Source organism: Falco naumanni, chromosome Z (genome assembly GCF_017639655.2).
Source record: "Falco naumanni isolate bFalNau1 chromosome Z, bFalNau1.pat, whole genome shotgun sequence".
NCBI classification, from domain to species: Eukaryota; Metazoa; Chordata; class Aves; order Falconiformes; family Falconidae; genus Falco; species Falco naumanni.
This window is the reverse complement of record NC_054080.1, coordinates 75,319,534-75,346,149: the sequence shown is the minus strand read 5'-3', so window position 1 is coordinate 75,346,149 and position 26,616 is coordinate 75,319,534. Positions and strand designations below refer to the sequence as shown.

The window sequence follows — 26,616 nt, the reverse complement described above, 5'->3', positions numbered from 1 at the left end:
CCTTAAGCACAGCTGGTACCTAACTTGCCTTGTGTTCACCTTTCCACAGCAGTTCATCTGCACTTCCAAGGGTGCACTCTGAGAGATGAAATTGAGTGGCAGAAGTCTGTGTTCCCTTCAAACCATTAGGACACTATATGACTTGAAAGTGTGAAATAGAAAATAGTTACCAAAATAAAGGTGATAATGCTTGCTACTTGCTGTCAGTCATCAACTTGGTATATCTTCTAGAAGGTAAAAAGGGTTGCTGTGATTCATTTCACGATGAAGTTGCAGTGTTGTGCAAAAATAGGAATGTGCTTTCATGTGAATATGACTGCCTGTAGCACTGTTCATTACCTCAAAAGATTTGGCTTATTGCCTGCAAAGGAAAACAAGAGACCATTTCTTTTTTGGTACTTAATGTGTGTTACACCAGGTTTGTAAGAAAGATGTGCTATTCAAAAGGAGCCCTTGTTCTTCTGAGGTTATAAAAGCCTCCAGAAGAGGCTCTTGATCTTGCTATGTGTTATGAAGCATATAGCAAGTGTATGAATATCATTGTGAAATGGCTCTTCATAAAACTAATACTTCAATTAAATCCAAACTATTCTGTCTTACTCTTTCCTACCTTTGTGCAGTGTGCATTTGGTTAATCAGCTTTAAACAAGAAAGCAATGTAAACCCTTGAACTGTGTTGCTATTTACAGTATTTATTTTCAATCTAAGTGCTAAAATAAGACAGTCCTACTACCTTAAAACACGTGTTTTCTTTGTGGTGTGGTCTTGGAATACCCTCCCTGTTTTAATGCTACTGGCGATAAAATGCAAGTTTGTCTGGTTAGTAAAGACTATGTGACTTGTTCTTTTGGTATAGATATCCCTGAAGAAGAGGCCAGATACTGGACCAGAAAATTAGAACAAATAAATTCACTGGGAGATGACGAGGTAAATATCTAAACTGAAAGATGAATGTAGCCCTGAGTGCCTTATAACTTGTTTTGGTTCTTTATATGGCATTCCTGTGATTAAGGTAACTACTAAATGTTTGTCATTTGCAAGTCTTCCGTGAACTGTTTACAGAACTGTTTTCCCAAAGTGTACTCTTGGTGTTAAGGAGACGAACTTCTTCCCACGTGCTGGAAGTGCTTGAATAATGGGAACTGTTTTGTTGATGTGCATGCACTCAAAGGAAAGGTAACACCATGCTTTACCTCAGAAGAGAGTGAAACTGCTTTTGACAAGCTGTGGTTAGGTTCTGTATTTGAGAAGCCAAGTCAGAAAGGACATTTTGCAGTTGGCTGTCTCTGGGAAGAAATCAAGGCAAGATACTGCATCTTTCTGGGAGCTGAGAGCTATTAGATTATGTCCTAATCCAGATGTTAATGCCATAGTTTGTATAATCTTGTTTTTATTTATATGGCTCAGTTTATATGAATCTGCTAGCTATGGCTTTGGTTTCCTGGTTTTTTTTGAGTGTGTTCTTGGTTCAACAGCTATAAACTAAAAGTTACAAATTTTTTTTGAGAGTTTGTTACATGATTAAAACTTCTATTTACATTTCATACTGTTTGCAAAATAAGATTTGACATCTTAATGGCTGTATCAGAAGTTTAGCACTCAAAAAAATCCCTGAAACACTAATGTGTTGATGTGCCAACATCATTGAGTAGGAACATGGTGCTTGCTTAAACTCTTGATGTGTCTCTTTCCCTAGCAAGATAACTTGAAAAAAGTTCAGCCAGTGACTTTAGGAGGTTTTTGTTCTGGGATCCTTCATCTATTCTTTTACATTCCTTATGTGGGTCATTCAGTTTGCTGTGCAGATGAAGAGTAAGAAGGTGGGTTTTCTTCTTAACTCAGAACAGACCAATATTTTGGGTGGATAAAAACATAAGCGCTTGAGGGCAACCTCTCCTGCCTTCCCAGAGGTTTGAGAACCTCCTTGGAGTTGATGCAAGGCTTGATCTGTGATTTGTCCTGTTACTGACCCCGCTTCTGTGAGCTGTAGCAGCAATCTGTGCCAGGGACTTCGGTGGAGCACAAGAGCCCCCTAGTGCACTCCTCGCTGCACTGGTGCTTGCTGAAGGGTACCCAGAGCACAGTGAGACTCCTCTTCCCCTGGAGTGCCATCCATGTGCATGCTTTTATCAAATACTAGCAACAAAACCCTGTCTCTGTAACTGTAACCCAACGGTCTCAGACTTATTATGGATGTTCACTGTCATCAGTGAGAAAATGGAAAAAAAATAGAGCACCACTGTGGTGCCAGACCTAGGGTTCATCTTGTCCCACGTCTGACAGCAACCCAGAGTGGGGATGGTGTCTTCCTTGCATATTCCCCTGATTTGCAGAGACTTGTAGCTCAGGAACTTGCAGAGCCAGAGGCAGTATCTTTGCATTTAACACTTGTGGATGTCCGCAGCCTTTTGAAAAGCACCCAGGTCAGTTATGTTGTAGCAAAGGAATTCAGCACCTTAATTGTGCATTGCCCGAAGAAGTACCTTATTTGCTTCCAGCAAACAAACCCTATGTTGTGAAACCTGCTGGAGGCAGGTTTATTTGGGGAAATTGAATGACTGATCCTCATTCCTCCTTGAATGACTGATCTTCATTCCTCCATTGTATGCCACTCAGCTTTACAGACCTCACCTTCTTGCATGGCTTTTGGGTTGCAGAGTCCTAGTCTGCATAGTGGTATTTAGTACAGGACAACTATATGCCTTTCATCTTCTTTTCTGTGCATTAAGTTCAGCTATCTCTGTTTGAGACAGTGGATGAACAGACTGAAGTTGCACAGCAGTATTTGAGAAACAGGTTCGTTTGGAGTTTATATGTTGTCATAAAAATACTTTGCAGTCTCTATTCCTACAAACATTTAATATTCAGTTTTGATTTTGGGGCTGCTGATAGCTGTTGGGCTGATGCCTTGAAAGAAAAAAACTACCGCAATTTTTGGATCTCTGAGTATAATAATTCAGAATCCATTGCTGCCCTGTGCTGCTGAAATTGCTCATCAACAGACTTCCTTTCACTACTTTGTCAACCAGTTAGTGCTGTGAGATCCAGCCGTTCTTGTTTTCACGATCCTGATTAACTCGGTGAGTTGGCAGTTTGATGATAAGGCTAACCACCTTTCAGGATCACTTGTGCGTTTTAAATAACACAGATTGGAAGGTAGCCACAGTGGAAGTCTGCAGCTTGTCACCTTCCATGTAATGAACTGGTGATTAATCCTTACCAAATCCAAGGAGAGGCTGTCTGCTGGCCCTGTTTTGCACAGATTGCAGCACCAGGTTGCTAAGCTCGCCACTTCCTTTGTCGTCAGACCTTTTTTTCCCTAGCAAAGGCTGTTCTCATTATTTCACTGAATTGTCCTAATTTTCTCATATCTCTATGTAATACGAGGAGAATAACAAAGTAAACCCACTAGCATTCCCTTAGGGAATGCTTTGATGCTGTAACAAACAGCTTTGTAAGAAGTCAAAGCTGGCTAATTGAAATATCTGTGTTCTCTAATTTAGTATTAAATGAGTTGAAAAATTCTTCACTTTAGATGTACAGTGGACCACAGGACAGTTTGTGTTTGCTGGGCAAACGTTGTGTTACTGCCCTGCTGGGCACACTAATTATTTAACTACTTCAGTCTCCTACTGCAGTGTTGCTGTGAGCCCACGTGAGTTTTGAACCATTGAAGCCATGCTTGAGTGTCTGAATGTGAACTGGGCATGTTCTCAGTTCTGAGCTCCCCATCACAGTGGTGTAGAGAATCCAGTCTTTTAGGTGTCTAATTTGAGGTCTCACAAATGAGAACAGAGCCTGTGTTTGTAGTAAAGCAGACTTTACCTTAACCAGATGTGCACATTTTAACACCTGGTCTTGGCACGAAGAAAGAGGAGACTTCTGGGAGTGTGTCTGGATGTGAATGTTAAGGAGAATATTTAATGCTTTGATACTGCCAGGGATGTTTTGTCTTAGGTGTGGCATGCTGTACTCTGGAAGCTGTTTCACGAAGTTACCAATTACTTTCTTACCAGTCTGTGTTCCTTCTTTTTTCCCCCCCTCTAGTATTCCTTTCAGGAGGAAGTCCGGAAGAAACCATTGCCCAGTGCTGCCTCCCAGTGTTGTAAGTTAGACTCTTTTTCTTGATATTTTTTTTCCTCTTTTAACGTACTTTTATTTTCCCTAGTTAGTTATGAAACGATGATACTTCTGAAAAATGTTTTCTTGTTAGAAGTGTGTAAATCTCTGTGAAGCCAGTATTTTGTCGGTTATGAAAACTTGACCCTCAAAGTGTTGGGTCTAAAGCATCTGATGCTAGAAAGTGGAATCGGGCGTTGAGCCTTAGCCTGTTTGTGTTCTCATGTGCAATAAGAACACAAAATGTGTTCAAAGTCACCTAGATTGACAGACCCTTGTAATATTGACGCAAGTTAGAAAATGTTACATTTTCTCATATAACTAAGTTAGGCAATGTTCTCTTTAAATATCATGTGTTGAATAATATTTTTATGACTTTTTAATGAAATTTCAAGAGCAGGAGAATAGATGGAGACAGGTACTGCCAGTAGTAGCCTTTCAAAATGCACCAGAGACTTGTGTACTTTGATGCCTAATTTTTTTGATAATACTCTTCAGTGCTGTGTTGATGGTTGAAAAATATTTTTACTAATTTATGCTTATCTCATCTTGCATCTTTTTATGCTTCTAAAAACATGGATGGAAAAATAACCTAGGACCTACTGTATCTGATGGTTTGCAAATTTAGATTTTTGAAACACTGCTTTTAATGTACAACAGATTAAAGCTCAGTGACGCCTCTTATAAATGTCTTATCTACTTTTGGCAAAAACATAAATAAAATACAAGTCGCTCAATTTGAACAAATCTTTTATCCTACTTATCCTATTTATACTACAAATTCTATAAGGCATGTATATTTCACTTTGCAGGCTGTTTATCCATTAGGCTGATTATAGGATCTTTACAAAACTGTTAACATTAGGAAATGTTAATTACTGTTTACATTTTTTAGTAGAATTAATTTATCTATATACTGCTACTAGTTATCTTAAAACTATCTTCAACAAAACATGGACATTAACCAAGTGCTTAGGAAATCTGAATGTGTTGTGTAGCTGGAACGTGTACACAGCTATATGGAAGTATTCTGGCAGTGGTACCCTAGGTAACACCAAATATGTCCTCCCTTTCTTTTTAAAAAGAGTGTATGTAAAGAATAAAGCACTTTTTTTTTTTTAAAAGATACTTATAAGGGTACAATTGATTTGTAAAGCCTACAAATAAGAAACATTGTTGGAGAAAATATCTGACTAAATCATATGCATACTATGCAGAACCTCTAATGTTAAAAGGTCAAAAAAAAAGTCGATATGAAGTGTCTAAGAAATGAACGTGGTGTTTGCTGAAATGACTTTCCTGGCTATGTGCCCTGTCCTTTGCTTTTGTTTGAGAGAAGCTGGTTTGATTGACTCTTCTAAGTATTGGGATGTGTGGGTATATTAGGAGGAATGCTTCTGTGTAGGGGAAGTAGCTGCACCTGTTCCCACAGCATGGTGCTTTTACAACCTCAGGCTCTTGTAGCCTGTTTCTTCCTTGGAGAACCAGCTCAGCTCTGTCAAACAGACACAGTAAACAGCAGAACTGCAGCTGCCCCTTTTGTGTTGCCTGTTAACAGCCTGCATCTTGCTAGGAAGTGACCTTTTACAGTAATTAATTGAAGGCTCCTGGTTTGAACAATCAATATCACATAAGAATTAATTTAATCATTCATGGGACTTAAACACTCATTAGAAATGATGTTAAACATTTCATAGCAATCTATGGTGAATGTATTTAAGAATTTTCTAGTAATTCTATAAAGTTTGTGGTACTGCATGTACTTTTGCTTGTCTACTGCCTTGCAAGTTTCCAACATCTATGACTATCAAATTTTTTACGTGGACAAATATAAAATAGACATTTAATGTATAAGTACTTTTGAAAAATGAGCTCTGCTTGCATCAGTCTGTGCATAAGAATTTTAAGCTTGCCTGAATATATCATAGTCCTTTCGAACCCAAGAATTCAACACAGAAGATGCATTGATTGTGTCTCTATTGAAAGCTGACCTGACCTTTGCATATGACACAGGAACTCAACCCTCTTTTACATAGGAGCAGGGTGGGTGTCCTTCCCTGATCTAAAACACATTAAATATGGGGTGTTCTTACTTATTGTGTGGGTAAATAATTGATATGTTTTTAGATACCAATGTTCTTGAGGATTTTTTTATTATAAGACTCATCCAGTTTTCTATCACAATGTGCTAGATGAGATGTGATCACTGCTGGGAGCGGGACACAGTCAGCTGGACAAAAGACTTAAGTATCTAGAAGGAGCAAAAAACCTCCTCAGTGTAAGTAGGTTTCACCCCATGAGAACATTTTCACAAATTCTAAAAAATACAAATTTATCTTAAAACCTGATGCACTATGGAGAAAAAGTGCAGCAAAATACTTCACACAGCTTGCTTTTCAAGAAATAATGGCGTAACTGCACATGCCAATGGCAGCTTCTTTGTCCTAGCTGGAGAAAATCCTACTCCAGCAGGGAGGGTCGGGTTCATTAAGTAGGGAAATACATACCCTTACATGCTAAAGTGAGGTTGCACTTCTGCCCTGTTCTGCTTCTGTATTTTCACACATCTGTTCCCTTTCTCAGTCCGCCTTTTCTCATGGTTATTTCCCCATCTCCTGCGTGGATGCAACTTGTTCTGTTGTCTCCTCTGAGTAGCAAGGGGGAGAAGAATGAAGCAGAATGTGAAAGGGAGCCAGGTCATGTCTGAAAGCCAATGTCAGATCTGTGAAGGGTGGGTTTTCATCTCTGGCCATGTGTGCACTGTGCTGCCTTGGCACGATGCTCTGGGAAGTCTTAGCCCAGACTAGGTGCTCTGATTTTTCCAGAGATTATGTAGTTTTCAGGACCACTTTCACAGTCTTACGTGCTGCTTTGTTCTTAGAAGAGTTTAACCCATGATTTCTGAGGTAATTTGGGATCCAGGGTTCCTGCCTGCTCTTAAATGAAGCTGGTGGGTCTGTTCTTGCATGTGCAGTCTCTTCTAAGCCTGACTGATTTTTGCATTTCCTGCCTCTTCCTTCATCATACCATTTCATTTTTATCTCCCAAATTCTGTGCCTCCCTGTACATTTCTCCTGCCCCAGAAAGATCACATGCTTCCAAGTGATTTAGCTTTTAGTGATCCCAAGCAATTAGTGAAGCACTTTAGTGCCAATGGATCCAGTTTTGTTTGCATTTCTGTTAAATGTAATCATAATTCTTAGTTTGCTGGTACCTCATTGTTGGATAAATGCAGCATCCTCATATTGGCATTTACCCACAACCTGAAATTGCATGTAAATTAAAAAGAAAGCAATCTTTTATTGTCTGGAAATTCACTTTAAATGAAGCAGACTGAAAAAATGTTATTTGATTACATTGGCATTTATTGAGTCAATAAGCTCCAAGTAACTTATTGTGATAGGTACAGATTTATTTTTCTTGTATGGTCAAGATAATTTCTGGCAACATTAAAGTCCATTATAATCCATAAGTGAGTCACTCTGTCAGTATTTTAAATGCAGCTCTGACTTGGAGCAGACATCACGCAAAGGTGGATGAGAAAGGCATTCTGCACAAGTCCATGGGGCCAGATGGGATCCACCCCAGGGCACTGAGGGAGCTGGCAGAAGCATCACCAAGCCACTTCCCATCACTTATCGCCGGTCCTGGCTCACCAGTGAGGTCCTGGTTGACTGGATGTTACCAAATGTGATGCTCATCCAAAGAACAGACAGAAGGGGGATCTGGGGAACCACAGACCTGTCAGCCTGACCTTGGTGCCAGGGAAGGTTGTGGAGCAGATCATCCTGAGTGCCATCACAGGGCAAGTGCAGGACAACCAGCCAGCATGGGTTTACAAACGGCAGGTCCTGCTTGAGGAACCTGATCTCCTTCTATGACAAGGTGACCCACCTGGTGGATGTGAGAAAGACTTTATGATGTCTACCTGGAGCTTAGTAAGCCTTTGACACCATCTCCCTCAGCATTCTCCTGGAGACACTGGCTGCTTGTGGCTTGGACAGGTGTACTTTACACTGGGTAACAAGCTGGCTGGATGGCCAAGCCTGAAAAGCGGTACTAAATGGAGTTACATCCAGCTGGTGGCCGGTCACAGGTGGTGTTCCCCAGGGCTCGGTGCTGGGGCCAGTCCTGTTCCGTATCTTTATCAGTGATCTGGACGAGGGGATCTAGCACACCCTCACCAAGTTCACCGGTGACCCCCAGCTGGGGGGAGCGTTGATCTGCGGGAGGGCAGGAGGCTCTGCAGGGGGGTCTGGGCAGGCTGGAGCGATGGGCCCAGGCCAGTTGTGTGAGGTTCAACCAGGCTCAGTGCCGGGTCCTGCCCGTGGGTCACACCAGCCCCCCGCAGCGCTGCGGGCTGGGGGCAGGGGGCTGGGAACTGCCTGGGGGGAAAGGGCCTGGGGGGGCTGGTGGGCAGTCGGCTGGGCATGAGCCCCCCGTGTGCCCAGGTGGCCAAGGAGGCCAGCAGCATCCTGGCTGGTGCCGGGAACAGCGTGGCCAGCAGGGCCAGGGCAGTGCTGTCCCCCTGCCCTGGGCACTGGCGAGGCCGCCCCTCGACTCCTGTGTTCAGGTTGGGCCCCTCACTGCCAGGGGGACGCAGAGGGGCTGCAGCGTGTCCAGAGACGGGCAGGGGGCTGGTGCCGGGGCTGGGGCACAAGGCTGGTGGGGAGCGGCTGGGGGAACTGGGGGGGTCAGCCTGGAGAGGAGGAGGCTCGGGGGCACCTTGTGGCTCCCTGCAGCTGCCTGACAGGAGGGTGTAGGCAGGGGGGTCGGTCTCTTCTCCCAGGTGACAAGTGACAGGGCAAGAGGAGACGGCCTCAGTCTGTGCCGGGGAGGTTTAGGTTGGGTATCGGGGAAAATGTTGTCACTGACAGGGTGGTGGAGCACTGGGACAGGCTGCCTGGGAGGTGGTGGATATCACCAACCCTGGAGATGTTTAAAAAATATGTAGATGCATTGCTTAGGGATGTAGTTTAAGTGATGGACCTGGCAGTCCTGGGTTACTGGTTGGACCTGATGATCTCTGAGGTCTTTTCCAACCTAAACAATTCTGTGATTCTCTGGTCTTTGCAGAAAATATTTGGCAGTCTTATTAATATCAGCTCCTGTAAATACTGTCCTATACCTTTTGCCAGGAAGTTTACAAATCTGAAAGAGAACAGGTTTGTTCAGTACAATTCCCAGAAAAGATAACCTAAGTGCCACTGGATCAACCGGTTATGTCTGTCCTCTTATCACTGACTGAGGCAAGAGAATGTCTGGCAGCAGGCTGGCCAGCTTGGTGGAGCCAGCTTTAAACTGAAGGACTTGGGGGGGTGGGGGGTGGGGTGGGGGTGGGGGGTGTGGCGCAGCCAGGTCCAAAGTGGCAGTGCTCACACCATTGCATCCAGCTGGGGAACGAGCCAGCCCAACCAAAGCTGCAAGCAATAGATATTCCTCAGGTGCCTCCCAAGGTGAGTGTCGGGCAGGCAGCCACCTCCAGGCTGCGCATAACTATGGGGGGTCCCTTGCACCCCTCCCAGGAAACCTGCACATGGCTTGGGAGGGAAGAAAATGCTACAGCTTTTTTTGTAGAGACACAAGCCGCCTTTTAACTACTTAAAGCTGGCAAAACGTGTTTTATGCATTACTGGAATGAGTGTCATTTGATGCCAGATCCATTTTTTTTGACCCTTCTTTCCTGCTAATGTTTGAAAAAATGGATTTCTGCAAAATGTGTTAGGCAAGATTCTGTTAATATCTACACATTCACTACTATTTCAAAAGTACCAAAGGCTGACTTTAGAGGTTTCATTCCTGATGCCTATTAGTTCTCTTTTTAGGAGCTCAGATTCCGGTGGTGCATCAGAAGTCCTGTATGTTCCTTTGCATAAACTGGCTCTGATGCTGAGATTGCTGTGCTTTCTATGGCACTGATGAGGAGCTTTGTCAGCTAAAAAGCCACACGAATGCCTTCTGTGCCCCCACGTCCCCAGCAAGCCCTGAAAACATCCATGCCAGTGTTGTGTTCATGGTGTTGCGCTGTGGATGCTAGCATCTTTATGCTGCCATTAATGTGCCATTGGGTTGGGGCTACCAACCCTGCTGCTGGGCTTTCCACAGTGCAGATGGTGCGGTTCTAGCAGAAGCAGTGTCACCGAGTGCACAGGTCTGGGCAGGCTGTGCGTCCAAGGCAGCTGGAATGAAGCTGGAAAGAGCTTGGTTGGCAGGATGTGCATTGCAGCCTGTTTTCCTGAAATGAAGCCATAGCCATCCAAGGTTACATGTGCACTGATGTGAGCACGCCATCCCTTGCGCTTGTTGAATCCTGTGGTTTATTCTAGTCAAAGATGTTGGCTGCCATCCAACAGTGTTAAACTGGGTGAGCTGACCCAACAGCAAATGTACTGAAATGACATCCTGTTATGAGTTTTTTTTTTGTTCTCTTTGGTAACCATAAAAAGAAAGATCGGCTACACCACGCTGTGAAGGCTAGGCAGCATCAAAATACTTTTGAGCAGGCCACAGCTTGACCATCTGAATTGTCCACAGAGATGTATGACCTGTAGTAGCGTGGTGGCAGACTGTGGTCGGCTGCAGTTGCTGGGAGGTGGTACTGCCCTCCCTGATGTAGAGATATATGCTGTATGCCTAGATTCTTGCCATTTGTTGATTCTCAGTCCCAGCCTGCTTCCACAGTTAGAAACAACAGAGGTCAGCAGCTACCTTCAGCATCTCCAGGGCAGGCCAGCTTGGGAAGCTTAAGGAAGAGGTCAGCGGTAATTTTACCCTGCTCAAGGGTAGGTGACACCAAAGGTCCTGCTGCAGTCATTGAAAAGCTGTGCTCCACTGAGAGTAACACTGCTGGCCACAGTGCAAACAAGAAGTCTTAACACAAAAAATGTTCATTGTAAGTGTAATTCAGAACAGGACACATGAATGACCTTTTTTTCTCTCTCTTTTTTTTTTTTTAAATAAAGCTAGGCAGAGGGTAAACTATTGTCTGTACAAGTGAAACCATTGTATGAGCTCTTTTTTGGTAGCTTGCTGTCAGGCTGGGAAGGCTCCTTGGTTGGCCTCTCTGCTTCTCAGGGACTGGCAGCATCTGTTCCTCTTCGTTTAAGGTAAATCCCATCTGGGAGACTTGAGGTTTTGTAGGCTTATGGTACTCGCTGCCTGGGCTTGCTGAAGAGGTGACAGGTCTACTCAAAGGAATGCAGATTCAAAGTCTTATTCTAAAATCTCTGCCTGCATTTTTAGGATAAAGCTGCTACTTCAGGGCTGGATATGTCTAAGGGAAAGTACTCAGCAAATGGAAGTTAAAAATACTGGCTATATTAGAAGATTGTACAGTAACAAAGTTTGACTTATTGCTGAACTGTAGAGGAGAGCAGCAGATCTGTGGTTTTGCTACTGATCCTCTAAGTGTCCTTTCTTAGTTGTTGTTTTCCTAGAGTACATGCTGTATTCTGAAAGGTGTTGACAAGGAAATAAAGCTTTGGCTTTTAAATAAGCACCAGACCTAAAGCTCTTTCTGAAATGCTGAACACTGCTAATGGTGACATGTCTCTCTATAAGCAGTGAACAAAAAAAGTAAATGCTTGCTTAATCACTCTAGGTTTCATGATTTGTTTAGTGCTTTTCATGAATGAATCTTTTTCTTTTCTGGTGTTTTTTTTTTTTTTTCTTTTTTTTTTTTTTTAAGGACTCTGAAACTTCATTAATCATCCTTTAATGTCATAGCAATAACAGAAAATTAATTTGAATTTTCATACTGCAACACAACATAACCTTTTTAAAAATTAGGTCAAAGATTTTAAACGGACAGAAAAATTATTGCTCAACTTTATAGACAAGCCATAAATACGTGTCCTTGAGCAATGAGACTTGTACTGAAAGTCCAAGATTGAAAATCAGAAGAAAAAAAGGTGTCAAATCTTTTATCTCAGCTGCTGTAGAACATTATAATCCTCTTTGCTATTATGGATATATGTAATTTTAGGTAATCCACTATAGTCAAAATTGTATCTCATGAGGAGTATGTAAAACTTCTGTTGATTATGTTTAGATCTCTTAGCCAAATAGTCTGTGTGACATGGTAGCCCAGAAATTTGTAAATGAGACAACTGTGTTGGGTATTAGTCCAGCCATAGAAATGTTACAGTTTTTCCAGTATAGATAAAATTAAGTGGCAGTCTGCCCAATACGTTTTACTATGGCTATTAATGAGTTGCACAAGCTTGTAATAGCTTAATGGATACTCTCAATGATTTGATGGTCATCCAAGCCCTGCTTAAATTCTCAGCTCTCAACCTGATTTTGTTTTGTTTAGCTGCAGTAAATGCGGCCAGAAGGGCCATTTTATTTAGTGAACTAAACTACTTCAAAATTTCCGCATAAGCTGAATGCTAAAATAGAGTAAAACGTGGTGGAAAAGAGAGAGTAGTGAGCAAGGAGAGTACTTTGCTTGCCTTGTCCTTGTGTCTGCCAGCTCATTTTAGCTCATTTCCCTCCTGTGCTTTCTCATCTCCTTTTGTGCAGAAGTCTTAGCCCTCATCTGTGGTGTTCCAAAACTGAACTGGAAACGGCGGTGCTTGTTATGAAACCCTCTTGGCCATCCTGCTTACTGAAAACTCAACTTCATTCTAAAAAGCTATTCAATGTTTGTTTTGTATTTTAGAGGCTTACTCCACTAAAATACCATGTTTTTAATTTTTGGAACTTTTTTTACTCAATTACATTGAGTACTGGAATAATGTACATTTTTATGGAATCTGAGATCTGTGCACACTGTGTTGAAGGTCTTGGCCAAGGGAAAAGGAGGTTTATTAAATCTAAAAGGAAGAACTGACCAGGACCTTCCCAGCTCTGTATTCTATAAACATTATTTTATCAGCACCAAATATAGTGTAATTTCCTGAGCTCAGTTTACTTTTATAAAGTTGTTTATATTCTGTCTTCGCTCAGTGTGGGATATAACAGGAGAATTAAATAAATTTTCATCATGACTATAAGCAGTGGACAGCAGTAAACATTGATGTTCTGATGGGGTTAGTAGGTCCCAGCCACTCTGAGAGACTTGTAAGCAGAAAAGAAACAAAATGGCATGCAGGCGATCAAATTAGACTGCATGAAAAACTTAGAATATTCTGCTTTTCTGCAGTGTCCCTGCTGATCCAGGCTCAACAGTGTGAAGTGGGGAGGAGGAGTTCCTCCTTGAATAATTGCATAATTGAGGCACAGAACAAGCATATGTTATGTTCAGCTAACTGTGGGAACTTAGATGTGTTTATAACGTGTTAACAACAAGAATGTTGTAGCTTCCAAGGCACCAGGCTGCTGGCATCACTTAGTCCTTCATTGGAGGCTTATATGAAACCTCATTTTTTGAGTACTGAAACTTATGAATATAAAATGATGTGATAACCAAGACACACGCTGTTGGTATTTAAAAGCACACGGAGTAACTAGTCTGACTTGTCTGTATCATCTATTCCAGTGTTAATATATGTTGTTGTTTGTTTTTAGAATTACAACTTTCCCTTTTCTGTCAGTCTGGACTTCTTGGTTCTTTTCAGTTCAAGTTTGTACAGGCTTAAATTTGTTCCCAAAGGTGATCTGGAAGGGATTTTTCTTAACAAATTGAGGTTATGCGTATTATTTTTATGAAGCAGCAAAAATACTTGAAAAGGCTAAAATGAAATTCTGTTTTCATTAACCTTCAAAATATCAAGACTGTCAACCCAGGTCTTCTGCGATTGTGCGGAAGGACTGAGATACATACTGTTAGCTCCTGAATCTTAAATGAAGCAGCATATGTGTTGAATCTTTAATAAATTCATCTTTTATCCAAAATGTTAGATGCTGAAGTGAAGTGGGTGTTAGTGAAAACAAACAAGAGTGGAGTTTTAAGATTCTGGCTGAAAATCCCTTACTCTCTGTGATTACATCTCTTTCTGTTTGCTTGTGCAGCGTTGCCTTCCCAGTCAGTCTCTAGCTGTAGCATGCCCTGGTTAGCCAGGATCCAGCTTCTCAATGTGACAAACCTTTCAGGGCAAGGAGCTGGTGTCTGAAGGCAGCTGCTCTTCTCTCCACCCTGCCCTGCTTGGCATTGACTGCTGTTTGTCTTAGGTACGGAAATAATAGGCTCTAATCTGCTTTTGAAAGTTTGTGGGGGTTTTGTGATGTTCATAAGGAGCTTGGTGGCTATAACATAGGGAAGTGGCTAGCTCAGGGGTATCACTGTCATTTTGAGGACCCTGGTCTATGGGAGGTAGTAAAGTTTCTCCTCCAAGGACCGACTTAGTACTTGCGAGGCTTGTTTTTAGCACTTGGTGGTTTTCTCCTTGTTGCAGTTTTAAACTGAGTAGTGGTGTGCCAACCATCGGACCATTTGCTATCAAGGAAACGGGCTAAAAACAGTCTGAGCTGGTTTCAGGAGTCAGGCTTTCTGTTTTCCCTTAAAGAGCCACTCATTCTCTCAGTGCAGTCGTTTGTGATGAGGTTTGTGCAGAGAGGCTGTTGGACTGGGATTTTTATCTTAGGGAAAAGGTGCAGGACAGGTAGGCTCCATTTCCTCTGTAGTTTTTCTGATCTGTGTACTGGTTCTGGAAATCCATAGTATCTTCAGATTTTTCTTCCCCAGTTGCTTTGGGTTGTTACATGTGCATTCATTTGTGAACAATGACATGGGTTTAAGTAGCAGGTGGTCTGAGTGTTGTAACGTTGTGCCACAGCAGAGTTTTCCTGGATCTTTAATGGTAATCCAGGCTGCAACTGTCTGAATGTTGGCTTGCTTTGCCTCTTACGTTTACCTGAGCCGGGAATCTTTTGATAAAAGGAGGCATTGAAGTTGCTATCCTGTGTGTTAGTGGCTTGAGATTTTCAGGAATGAGATACACATAAGCAATTGATTGACTTACACATGAATAGCAAATTGTCTTCTCTTTAATGTGAACTATTTATTACAGCAAATTGAAACTCAGTGCAGAGCTGTCAACTTCTCACTCTTTACCTTCAACCCTCTCCCCATGTCCCTGTCTGATGCTCCTGCTTTCCCTGCCTGTGGTTTTCATACCCTTCCTTCTGGTTGTCTGCCCTTCTCATCTGTCTTTGGTGCATGTGTTTTACTTCTTTTTTCTTTACCACCTTGGTTGCATATTCCTCTTTCTCCTCTCCTTTTCCCCTGAAAAACACTCAAACCTCTGTCGAAGATGATCATTAGGCAATCCATGGATTTTTGTGTAAAAAGCAAGCCTGAGAACATAGCCCTGTGGTCAGGGTCATGTAAACACTGTCTGGTGGATCCTAGCAGGCTTCAGATGTGTCTGGGTACACCTTCATCTTGCCAGCATGTTGGTCAGATGCACTGTCAAAGTTTTGGCTTGTCACACTTGCTGCTGTGAACCAGAGAAGCAGCGTTTGCCATGTCTCTGACTCTTGTCTGCTGGTGCTTGACTCTTTGAACTTCAGTTTTCCTTGCTTGTTAAGTTCTGTAACCAAAAAAAAAAAAAGTTTATATTTGTTATTCTATAGACAGGAGAGGAATAACCCTTTTATACTCCATGGAAACTGCATGCATTCAGTTGTATACCAGTTTAATTTGTAGCTCTTTCTAAATCAGCTCAGTAAAAAATACTGAATCCTTGCACGTACTTGGTTAGAGCTGCTTCATTTAACGACCAAAACAAACGTACGTGTTACTTTTCCCCCCCTCTAACTACCCCAGTAGGAGCTGGAGGGGAATGACCTACCTTTGAAGCTCTACTAGGTAATAGAAGTGCCACTTCAGCCTGAGCTGTGGCTGTGCCCATGCGAAACACCACACGTGTGCGAGAGCCTGGAGCCCAGGGACCCTGAAGTACTGAGGTGTACCTGAGGAACTGCATTGCTTTGTAAACCTCCTGTGTCTGAGGAGAAAGGAGCAACCTGCTTGTAGCCCTGATGCACCATTATTTCCCAGATAGGGACAGAGAATTAAATCCTGATTTGCCTGGGGTTTTTTTCCTTGGGGGGGAGTCCACATCTCTGCCTATTTTTGTTTTTCCTGCCCATGTTTTCTTCACCTGTAGAACTGAAATGGCAACAGAGCTCCTCTGTAGTGTGTGTGCATAGGGACTAAACCCTTGGGAAGACAAGTTCCTCGCCAGATCCAGTTATGGTTTATTTAAGTACTAGTCTGGTAGTGATTTTTTAGGACAAATATTTTTTTTTTCAGAACTGTTTTTTGCAATTTTAGCTAAAAACAAGAACTAGGCCATTCTAACTTTGTGATTTTTGTTCCTGGGGGCAGAGGGATTTGTTGAACCCTTGAAGCTGTCTTACTCTTGGAAATGTGTGCCTGGATGAGGCTGGTAGCCAGGACGGAAAGTTCTTGCTTGTTGTCTGCCTGCACATGAAGGATTTATTTATTGCCTGCTGCACTTATGCATCAATAGTCCTGTAAGCTTCAGTAAAGCGTTTTTTACACTCCATCTTCTAAAAATGCTGGTTCTGAAGCTTTTATTGGAGTTGCAAGTTGTGTGCATGCTTCCAAGGTGCTTTGGGGGTTATATGTAGTACTTTGTTGTGTCTGTCATACTGAGTATGACCTTGGAGTGACATTGTGGATATTGATGAGTAAGAACTTGACTGTCTTACCAGCTTGCAGTTTAGTTTTAGCATGAATTTGCTGTCATCTTTTAACATGAAGAGATTTTCTTACTGTTGTAGTATTAATTTGTGACTATTCACAACCTAGGATGGAGTGAGAGCTCTTAAGTTTTTTACCAGTGTGTGTCTAGCTAAGAAACTTGTCACTTAATGCTGGTTTACATGCATTAACATGCACAGTTTTTCACGCTGTTACTACTGCTGTGCTTTCACCACTGGGTCAGCTTTCTTCTGGAAATGGGGCAGAAGTGGGAACAGGAGGCAACTCTTGCCATTGATGTGCACATTTTAGCTTAGAATCAGATACTACTCCTAACTGAACTCTGATTTCTGGGACATTCTGTCCATAATCCTTGTAATCCTGATAATGTGTGTTGTAGGAAATAATGGTGTTTACTGCTCTAAGTAGTGTGTTGATAATACTTGGTCTACTTTTGTTAATAAATGCATGATTGCTTAATAATTCCTGGAGTTTATGGTGTTCTTAATCTTCAGGGTGTCTTCTAAACAAACTGGACAGTGAAGAGTAAGCCCCCAAATAAATTGAATGTTGTATTTATAAAGAAAAAAATCCTCTTACATTTTCAAGTTTGCAATCTATAAGGCATTTTAAATACATGAAAAGTATGCTTGTCGTTTGTTTTTCTAAGCTTTCTTTTTCCATTCCTATTCTTTGCTGCCATTTGTGTTACATGCAGGCAACTGGAGTTATTTCGGATGGGGAGAGCAGCTGAGTACGTAACAGTTTGATTTCTTGCAAGTTTTCTGATCCTATAGAAATACAGCATGCTCCAGTATGAGGGAAGTGGAAATATTCATGCATATAGAAAATCTGTTCCATTGTATTTTCTTTTACTTTCACTAAATCTCGTATTTGCGTGGATGTATGTATGTTCATTTTTTCACTGTTTAGCTTTGTTTTGACCATGTTTTAAATGTGTTGCTTGTGCCTTCTACTGTAATTTGAGGATAAGATGGCAGAATTGGACTATTATTCTTTTCCTGTAAAGGTGATTCTGGTTTTCTGCTTGTATGTGTCTTGTGTTGGTCTTCATACCCACCTAAGCCCAAATCAGTGTTTGGAGTAACTGAAAAACACAAAGGAGTCTGCAGTCATTGTTTGACTAAGAGGTAAAGATATGCTGGAATTCATCACAGAAGTTCCAAATACTACAAATAAAGAGTAGATCTGAAAGTAGAAATAGCTGGTACACGCTAGAGTGACAGAAAAGTTGTAGGTATTGTAGCGTATTCAAGCTTAATGAGACAGTGTCATGGCAAAAGTGGCTGGGCTTTGCTTTAACCAGTGCTTACCAGACTGGGAAAGATAAAACTCAGGTACCACAGCTGCCTGTGATCTGTAGACCTAACACCTGCACCTGGAGACTGGTATGATAACTTTTGCAGAGGTCACAAGGATTTTGTAAACTTTTCCAGAAAACATGCATGAAGCAGCTTCACTTTCTGGAAATCATACAGGTTCCAAGAGGCTTCTGCTCAGGGTGCAGTGCGTGGCTTCTGCTGCTCATATCACCTGCAAAGATTGATCCATCAGCCTTAAAAGGAAGGTGTCTGTTCCCTGTGTCAAAACCAAGAGTGAGGGTGTTGCTGACAGGAGCACGCAAAGAAAGGTCACTGTGACCACTGCCAGCAGGGAGGAGATTCTGCCTGATGCTTTTCCATTTTTGACATAATGGAATTTGGAGAGAACAGTCTTACTGCAGCCAAGTAACTTAAGTCTAATGTCCAGCTAATGTTACAGTGCATTTCACACACGGACCTGTTCTGGTCAGTTTCTCCTTTCACAAGATGTTTTGTCATCCTTGTTCTCCTGTCTTTGATCAAGCCATGAGTTCTTTGGACATTAACAGTGTTGACCAATTCCCTGATGCTGTCAGTGTTGGATGTTTGGGGTTATTCTCAGAGGTGTGATAGGATAACTGAGAATTAACTAAACTTTGCATACTACTAAAACAAAGGTTGGTGTCCTAAACAGCTTTTTTTTTTTTTTTTTTTTTTTTTTAGTTATTCCCCAATTTGTGTGTTTGGGGAGGTGCTTAGGCATTGGTCAGTCAGAGATTTAGGAGGCTTGTGCAGAGGGTATTTCTCCTCTTTACCTGGAGTGTTGGCCCACGGTGGTTTTGTTTTAAAAGGTACTTCTGTACATGGAGATCCGTCCCTCCCTCCCTCTGCTTTATCTGTACTGTGCTCTGTCCTCTTTGAAATCATGTTAGCACCCTTACAGGCAGGCCTGGGCCGGTGTTAATGATGTTTCCAAGTGAACTCTGTTTAGTATGTAATGAAAAACATACTTCTAACTGTAAACTTACAAGAGCAGCTGAGGAGGAAGCAGCAGAAACAGCATGTCCATAGCTAGAAGACTTTTTCCTGGTGAGAGTTGCAAAAAGAGTGCTGTAGCCCAGAGCCTTGCTAGTTGGGGAGAGAGAGCTTTAAAAAAGGGTCATCTTGTGCTGCTGGCCTGGTTTCATTTTAGGAAAGGGAAAGACTAAAGAAGTAGGGTAGATGTTCAAGGCAGTCTTTGCATTTCAGACTGTCAGTCCAGGTCTTGTCTGTTGAGCGTAGCAGCAAGTATTTACAAGAGGGAAAAATGAGGTTATGAAAGCTCATAAGCAGAAGACTGAATATTGCTAATTTGTTGTTCTAAAATTACACAATTTTTTAATGTACTTTTAAGTGGTGAGGGTGTTAGGATGGACTAATGAACTGCAAAGTTGCACTGAAATGATTTCTTAAAACCTTTCACAATTCCCCCCTGCCCTGTCCTTGTTACGTCAATACTCCGCTTTAAACCAGCATGCATTTTGATTGTAAGATTTCAGAAGATGTATGTGATTGTCAGAAGTGATTGATGGTTCGGTAGACAGTGGAGTATTGGGGTCTGAGGCTGAAGGAAAGAAGCAGTTGGCGGCTATTGTGAAAAGCAATTAAAATGGATGAAGGGTGGGGAAGGTGAACTGCAAAGGCCTTGGTGTGGAGCTGGCAGAGATCTCTTCTGGACTTGGACTGGAAGTCATTCTTTCAGTTAGTACACTTTCTTCTCTCCTACTGTTACAAAAATAGACAAAAGCTGTGAAAAGCTCAGTGGTTTATTTTGGAGAAGTAGTGGGGATTTTGGGATGCAGAACCTTATGTGAACCTCCTTCTTCCTGAGTGCCTGAGTATGCTGCACTTACTGCTTTTATTGAAGTTTTTGCTCAAGTTTGTAGAGCATAACTAAGCTTAGGGACTGGACCCCAGCTCCTAGTGACTGATGACACATCACTGCTAGAAAAACGAGGCAATTTCAAGTGAATGCAACCTTTTGAGAGGAGCTCCTGCTGTGCATTGGGACATTAAAACAACAAAAGCACTTCTGAAAGGTGCCTTCGCCCAGCCACCTGTAATAATTCTGCTGTTAGCTTTCCTTCCCGGCCTGCAGGTTGATGTAAAGGAAGTTGCCAGAGGTTAAATGTGATGAGTAGAGCTGGCGTGACAAGACTGTGGAAAGTGTTTTTCAGATCATTATATTAAAAGCTGTATGTGTTCTGCCCTGCAGCAGTGGTGTAATAACTTCTGACCGTAGGAGTGGGGAGGAATAACGGAGTTTCCAGGAAGCAGTTTGTTTCAGAGAAGCTACCTCTCTTGATTTTACCCACTCTTTGTAAAATCCTACTGTGATGTGACTGTCCAATGGGTTTCTTCTTATGCTGCCTATATGCATGAATATTCAATTATTAAACATGAACAGCATGCTTCTGCCCTGCCCCCTCAGCCTTAGCCCCCTCTCTCTACATAGTGGGTCCAGTGACAAAGAAACAGCTTTTATTCCTTGAGAGCTCTTTGGTATATGTGAAATTAACTAGCATAAACCAATTACCAACTCTTTATGTTTATTGTTATGTATCTTGTATTAAATAACTGATCTTAAGAGACTGAGGCTAAGGTACAGCTTTCCTTATGGAAGACTTGGTGTATCATCTTTTTGGAGAAGATTGTGCTTGAATTTGTCATACTGTGTGTGTTGTGAGGGATATTTTGCTGAAACATGGGCTGTAATGCCTGACCCCTCCTTTTGAAGGGATGATGCATCCCCAAAGCTGCCTCTGCAAGCTCTTGTCAGTCTCTTGCTCAACTAACATTTAATTTTCAAGTATGTTAATGAATGGGATCATCACCATGTGCAGGCGTTTAACAGTATACTTTCTTGCAAAGGTAATGTGTGCTGTAAGCCACATATGGGCCAGGTTTTGGTGCTTTTAATCAGGCTGAGCAATGTCTGTCTTCATTTGTGAACACTTCTGTTGAATAAAGTGAGATTGCTCATAGGGTAGGTGCAATTCAGCATGAATAAGTGTTTCTGGAGTTGGCTTTTATTTATGAGTCACTTGAGGATTTCTGCCTGGTATTAACATCCACAGATGCTGTAGGTGTATTCATATACATCAGAGAAACAGCATGTTCCTGCCTCATTGATGTTTGTGGTAGCTGTAGCCATGCATCCTTTAAACATGTCATCAAGGAGGCATTTTGTGTCATGACCTCTAAGAGACTTCCTCTTGCTAAACACCAGTAGGAACTGGGATAAATTCTAGTGCCACCTTTTATAAACAAACATGCTGTAAAATGTGTGATTAACACTTAAGCTAATTAGCCGTTTGTGGATTTTGATTAGAGGTGCTGTGGTTCATATGGAAAATCTTCATTTGATAGTGCAGAGGTGAGGTGTGGTGGTTAACAAATCCAGGTAGTGCTTGTGCAACAGTCTGGTCAGGGCATTCAGATATCTCTGAGAGCATCAGCTGGGCAGGGCTGATCTGGAGAAGCTGCGTCCTGCTTCTGCATAACCGTAATTACGTACATCTTTGCACAGCTTGGTACTAAGTTTGTCCCAGTATTAGTGAGTTACTGAATTTGCTGGTTTTTTGACCCAGGTAATTGTACTGTTGATTTGTATTTGCTCTTTACTGTTGTGGTGAGATAAATTGTTTATCCCTAAAGCTGTTGGTCTGGTGTCTGTCACCAGATACCAAACCTGTAACTCAGCTGGGCTGCTTTAAAACCCTAGAAGTGTTTGTAATGAGGATGCAGCCACAGCTGAAGAACTTTGCATCATACCAGAGTTATTTAGGCTTTATCTTAAGTGAAGGTTACATCTGATGGGAAGAAGAAATTAGTCAAGCAGCAAAGTAAGGCATTTGAAAACTCTTTGAAACAGTGTTTCTGTCCCAAGAAAAGTAACTATTGTGCATTAGATGGCAATGGCTGAAGTGTTCAGCAATGATGTTGCTCGGCTGAGTAATAGCTCATGGTCCTTCTTGAGGGTGGTGTCTGCCTTGTGACCTACAAACAGACCACCCCTTGCTCCACAGGCTGGAAGCTTGGTGCCCCTCGGCGGGGTTTGGCACGTCAAATCATCTCTGAGTAGCACATCTTGAGTGTTTCTCCTAAGCACTGAACTGTAATAAAATTGGTGGACATTGTGCTTTTAACAAAGCTGAATAAAGCAGTGTAAGATTGCTGTTTATTTGTATTCGATCAACTAGAGACTGACAAGGACTCTGCAGCATTTAAACTACTAAATAGCAGGAGGCTTAACTCCATTTTTGGTGTGGACAATCAAATTGAATTGATTGTACGTAAGAGAGTGGAGCTGGGCTTTTTCAAGTGGTTTGTATTTTGCAGACATTTTTTCTGCTGGGTTTGTTTTGTACTCTTCCATCCACCTTAAGGCACTGATATAATCTTGCTCAGTTGGGAAGGAACTGAAAGATCACCAAGGACAAATTTTACTTTGGATTAAAAAAATGGAAATTGAATTGGAGGTGTGGGAAGCACCAGTGGAAGAAAAAGGTGTTCCTTGACACTGCATTCCATTTGCTTGGAATTTCAGCAGCTAAATTCAGGGTTTTTAAAGGATCTGACAGGAAAAATAGACTTTTGCTTTATTGTTCAGCCTCATGGTAAATGCCTGTGTAGGACACATACCATTGAATAACTTGCCAGAGGGGCTTTAATTTGATTGTCCTTTTTTAGACGGGCTTTTGGTGGCAGAGAGAGTGAATAATGGCTGATCCTTATTTTCTTTTGTTTCCAGCATGTTAATGGTGCACTCCGTTGCCTTATAGTGTGTGTATTTCACTTTAAGCTTGCAAAGATAATCTTGCATCCTGCGCAGCTGAACACAGCTGTACACCACTATTGTATTTTTGATACCTTTCCTCACTGTAACTCTGCACTCTCCTTTTATGAAGGGTTAGCAAGCAGAAGCGTTTCTGCAAGGGGGAGGGACTCACTGGAAAGGAGCTTTTTCCTTTGCAAAGGTTATCATTAGTGTTGACTACTAAAAAGCTAATGTACCTGTGTGTTAAATGTAGTAATTTTCCCCTATAAGAAGTAGTATAATTGTTTATAAGCAAAGCTTCTCTCCCAGTTCTGATTTTCCTACTGAGTGCTTTTTATTAGTTTCTCTTAACTTAAACCAATACTTAAAAAAAAAACCACAAAACAAAAAAGGCACTAAAAGAAAAAAATCCCGAACCCTAGAGTACTGGTCAAGGATGCTGAGAAAGACAGATAGTATTACAGTTTAAAGGTTGAAAAGTTTCCAGGAAAGAGCTCCTTTCCATAAAAAATGTTTTGGCATATTTTTCCCCAACATTTAAATGTTTGTTTTGGCAGCAGCAAAGAACCTGAAATTTTGGGTGTTGGGATGTGGGGTTTTTTGTTTGTTTTAATAAACACCTCTTAATCTGCTTACTAGGAATGACTAGAGAGAAATAAACTCCTATGATGGGAAGTGGGGAAGGAGGGTGTGGAGGTGATCGGTGGAATTCCTTGGTGCATACTTGAGAGAACCAGAGGTTATAACCAGCTGCCAGATGAAAATCCAGAGCAGAAATAGTGTTTTTTGTCATTCTTTAAACGCAAAATGGGCTTCAGTGTCCCAGCAAGGTGACTTGAGAAAGCTTTGCCCTTAACTGCTTTTGTTTCTTAGCCTTTGAAGATGCTGACAGTGCTGTGGATGACCGAGACAGTGACTATCGCAGTGAGACAAGTAACAGCATTCCTCCTCCGTACCACACGACTGTGCAGCCCAATGCCTCCGTGCACCAGTTCACTGTACCATCACGCCTGCAGCAGCAAGGGGTCTTGCGGGAATCCTGTGTTGACTCCCTACACAATTATGATCTGGATTATCGGGAGCATGTGGCTATCAGGTGGGTGCTGTCTTCTGGGTAGCTCTTCTTTTCCCATTGATTATCCCTAGCAGACCCTGGTGGTGCCATGCTAGCACAGGAGGACAGCTCAAGGGCTCCACAAGGCTCCTGATAGGAAGGCATTGCATGTTTTGTTAACACTGGGACTCTGCTGTGAATCCGAAAAAACCTGTAAGGCTATGTGTTACGCTAGATCTGGCAGTTTAGTGAATTACCTTTTAAAGATATGCTCCACTCTGTGGTCATTTCTTCTTGGTTCTAAGTTCACCTTACCTTTTGAAGGCCAGAGCACCACATAACTGGTTGTTTTGGCACCATTGCATGGGTGTGCTTCCCAAGCCAGTGGAACATGGTCTAGCAAAGTTACCCTGTTAGGAGTTTCTTTCTTGGGGTAGATTTATTTTCCATTCTGGATTAGCCCCTGTTCTGTTATGTCTGCCAAAACAGCATATTCAAGAAGAAAGGCTATAACCAGTTAGGTTGGGTTTTTTTTCTGTTATCAGGTAGCACTGTTGAATATTGTGTCTTCTATTTGGATTTCCTTTGAGCTGTATGAAAACATACTTTACTTGCTCTAAATTAGCTTTTTGACCATAAATTAGTAGATTCAGAACTGCTTTATCTTCTCTGAGTATTAAGCATTACAGCATGAACTTACCAGGATCAATGGCTGTGAACTAGAGCTGGTTGTGGTGAGAACTGTAGAAACTTTACAAAACCCTGCTGTTTCAGGTAAAGGATGAATTATGTGTCAGGGGAAAGCACAAGAAATTGGAGAGTGCTGAAGAGTGGGTGTGTAGAACAGGCTGTGCCGCTGCTTCTGCCTTTGGTGTGGAAGGAAGAGGCAGTTGCTTAAACACTGTCACAGAAGTGCAGGGTTTTATATATATTATGGCTGATTTGTTCTACCTGATCCACCTTGCTAAGAATGTTCCTGTTTTCTGAAGCCTGAACCTGAATTCAGTTGTCCTCATGGCGGTATGACTGAGGCTAAATTTTACTCTTTTTGCCTTACATTCTTTAATGGCAAAAGATGATCTTTAGTGGTAACATTTAATGTTGTTACTGTTGCTGAGATTTTAATCATTAGAGGCAAATGTGAGAACAAAATGCATTTACTGCAGTGTGATATGTCATTCTCAGTGCTCTTTTCCTAGTCCATTAGTATCTTAAATGAGCAAGTTATTTTCCTTCCCATGCTATTCCGTGCTGCTGGTTTGCAGTGTGCAATTGCTGAAGATCTTACTGAGAGTCTGGGAAGATGAGCTGAAGCTTTTTCTTTATGGAAGAGCCAAGCTGAACGGTGGTACTGGGTGCCCAGCCTGGGGAAGCCAGTGGTGGCTGGGTGTTTTTGCACATGTTTTTGTAACATGACTTGAGGGTGGTATTGACAATATAAGCAATCTTTCATGGCTCATCTTGGTGGGAGGCAGGGGGTCTGTGAACTTTTAACTGTATCTGATGGATAACTGTGTTTGTAAGACCTTCCAAAGAAGCACTTCTGGTATGGATTGTTAAAGAATACCAAGATGGTATTATGTATTTTTTTTTCTGATTTCTTGAAGGTACAGATATGAAAGGGTCTGGACTGATAAAGTTTGCTTAAAAACTATGAGCGTTGTAGTCCGCTCTGGTCTAAAATCACTTTCACACCAGGAAGGCAAGTGCTAGATGATGTTTGATTCCTTCTGAGCATTCCTATTCCCATGTGCATTTTCACATGCCCAGCAAGATTTTTTGCTACATACTTCATCTTAAAACTTAGGAAATGCAAATAAGCTTTCCAAAAAAGCTATGTGAGATTCTCTTTCTTGTCAGAAGGGTATTTCTAAGGAGAGCCAGCTGAAAAGAAGCACATGGGTAGATACCAAATTAAATATTTTCAAAATCCAGTTGTAGCTGAGTATTGCAAAACCAAATGGTGTTTGACTTTTGCTCCTCACAGCTCTAAGTGCTGTGGACCAGGCAGCCGCCTGATTAAATCAATGCTCCTGGAAAACTGCAGCTGGTGATTGCTGGGGAAATGACAGCCTGTAGAAGGCTGTCCTGTACAGGCACAGAGGAACCAGACAAGGTTCTGCTAGAACCTATCTTGAATTTGGCAAAAAGTTGTCTGTGCCAAAACACTCCTATTGAAACTGGCTGTACTTACACCTGGGCTTTTTTCACATTTGAATTTGACTGGAAAAGTTCTGGTCTTCCTCATCAGTTTTACATGTGATTGTGATACTTTGATAGAAGCACATGAATTTTATTCCCCCCTCTCCTAAGGATAACAAGTATTGTTCTACTTCGGAGTGTGTTTTGCTGCCAAGAGCCAGTTTGCTTCAGAATAGCAGACATCTTCCCCTCAGATGTGTTTTTTAGGCACTAAGCTTTCTTTGCAAAGTTCATTTTGTATAACCATGTGTCCTCCATGTCTCTCTTGCTCTATTTACTTCCAAGGCGATGCGATAGCATAGATTCCGTTGTGAGTGGCCGAAATGACCTTGAGTCCGCATCTGAGTCTAGTCAAATGACAAGCTGCCAGTGCTTGCTAGAGAGCAGGTGCTCTCTAGATCTGTCTGATAGGTGGGTTAACCTCTTTGCAGACTGCGTGCCCGTCTCCTTGCTGTGGCTGCTGTGAAGTGGTCTTGTGATACCTTTC

At 41.9% G+C, this 26,616-nt stretch overlaps 1 protein-coding gene across 16 annotated transcripts in view; it reads left to right on the top strand.

The window, feature by feature from the left end:
- The window catches only part of UNC13B (unc-13 homolog B), a 214,756-nt gene that overhangs the window by 42,483 nt on the left and 145,657 nt on the right, over positions 1-26,616 (top strand). For 11 of the 16 annotated variants that reach the window (XM_040579847.1, XM_040579852.1, XM_040579849.1 and 8 more), the window contains exons 6-9: positions 857-927; positions 4,048-4,105; positions 17,451-17,486; positions 23,747-23,969. In XM_040579847.1, the coding sequence (XP_040435781.1) occupies positions 857-927; positions 4,048-4,105; positions 17,451-17,486; positions 23,747-23,969 (388 nt within the window). The remainder of the gene's footprint in view (positions 1-856; positions 928-4,047; positions 4,106-17,450; positions 17,487-23,746; positions 23,970-26,616) is intronic. The other 5 variants (XM_040579848.1, XM_040579859.1, XM_040579862.1 and 2 more) reach the window with 1 other exon arrangement.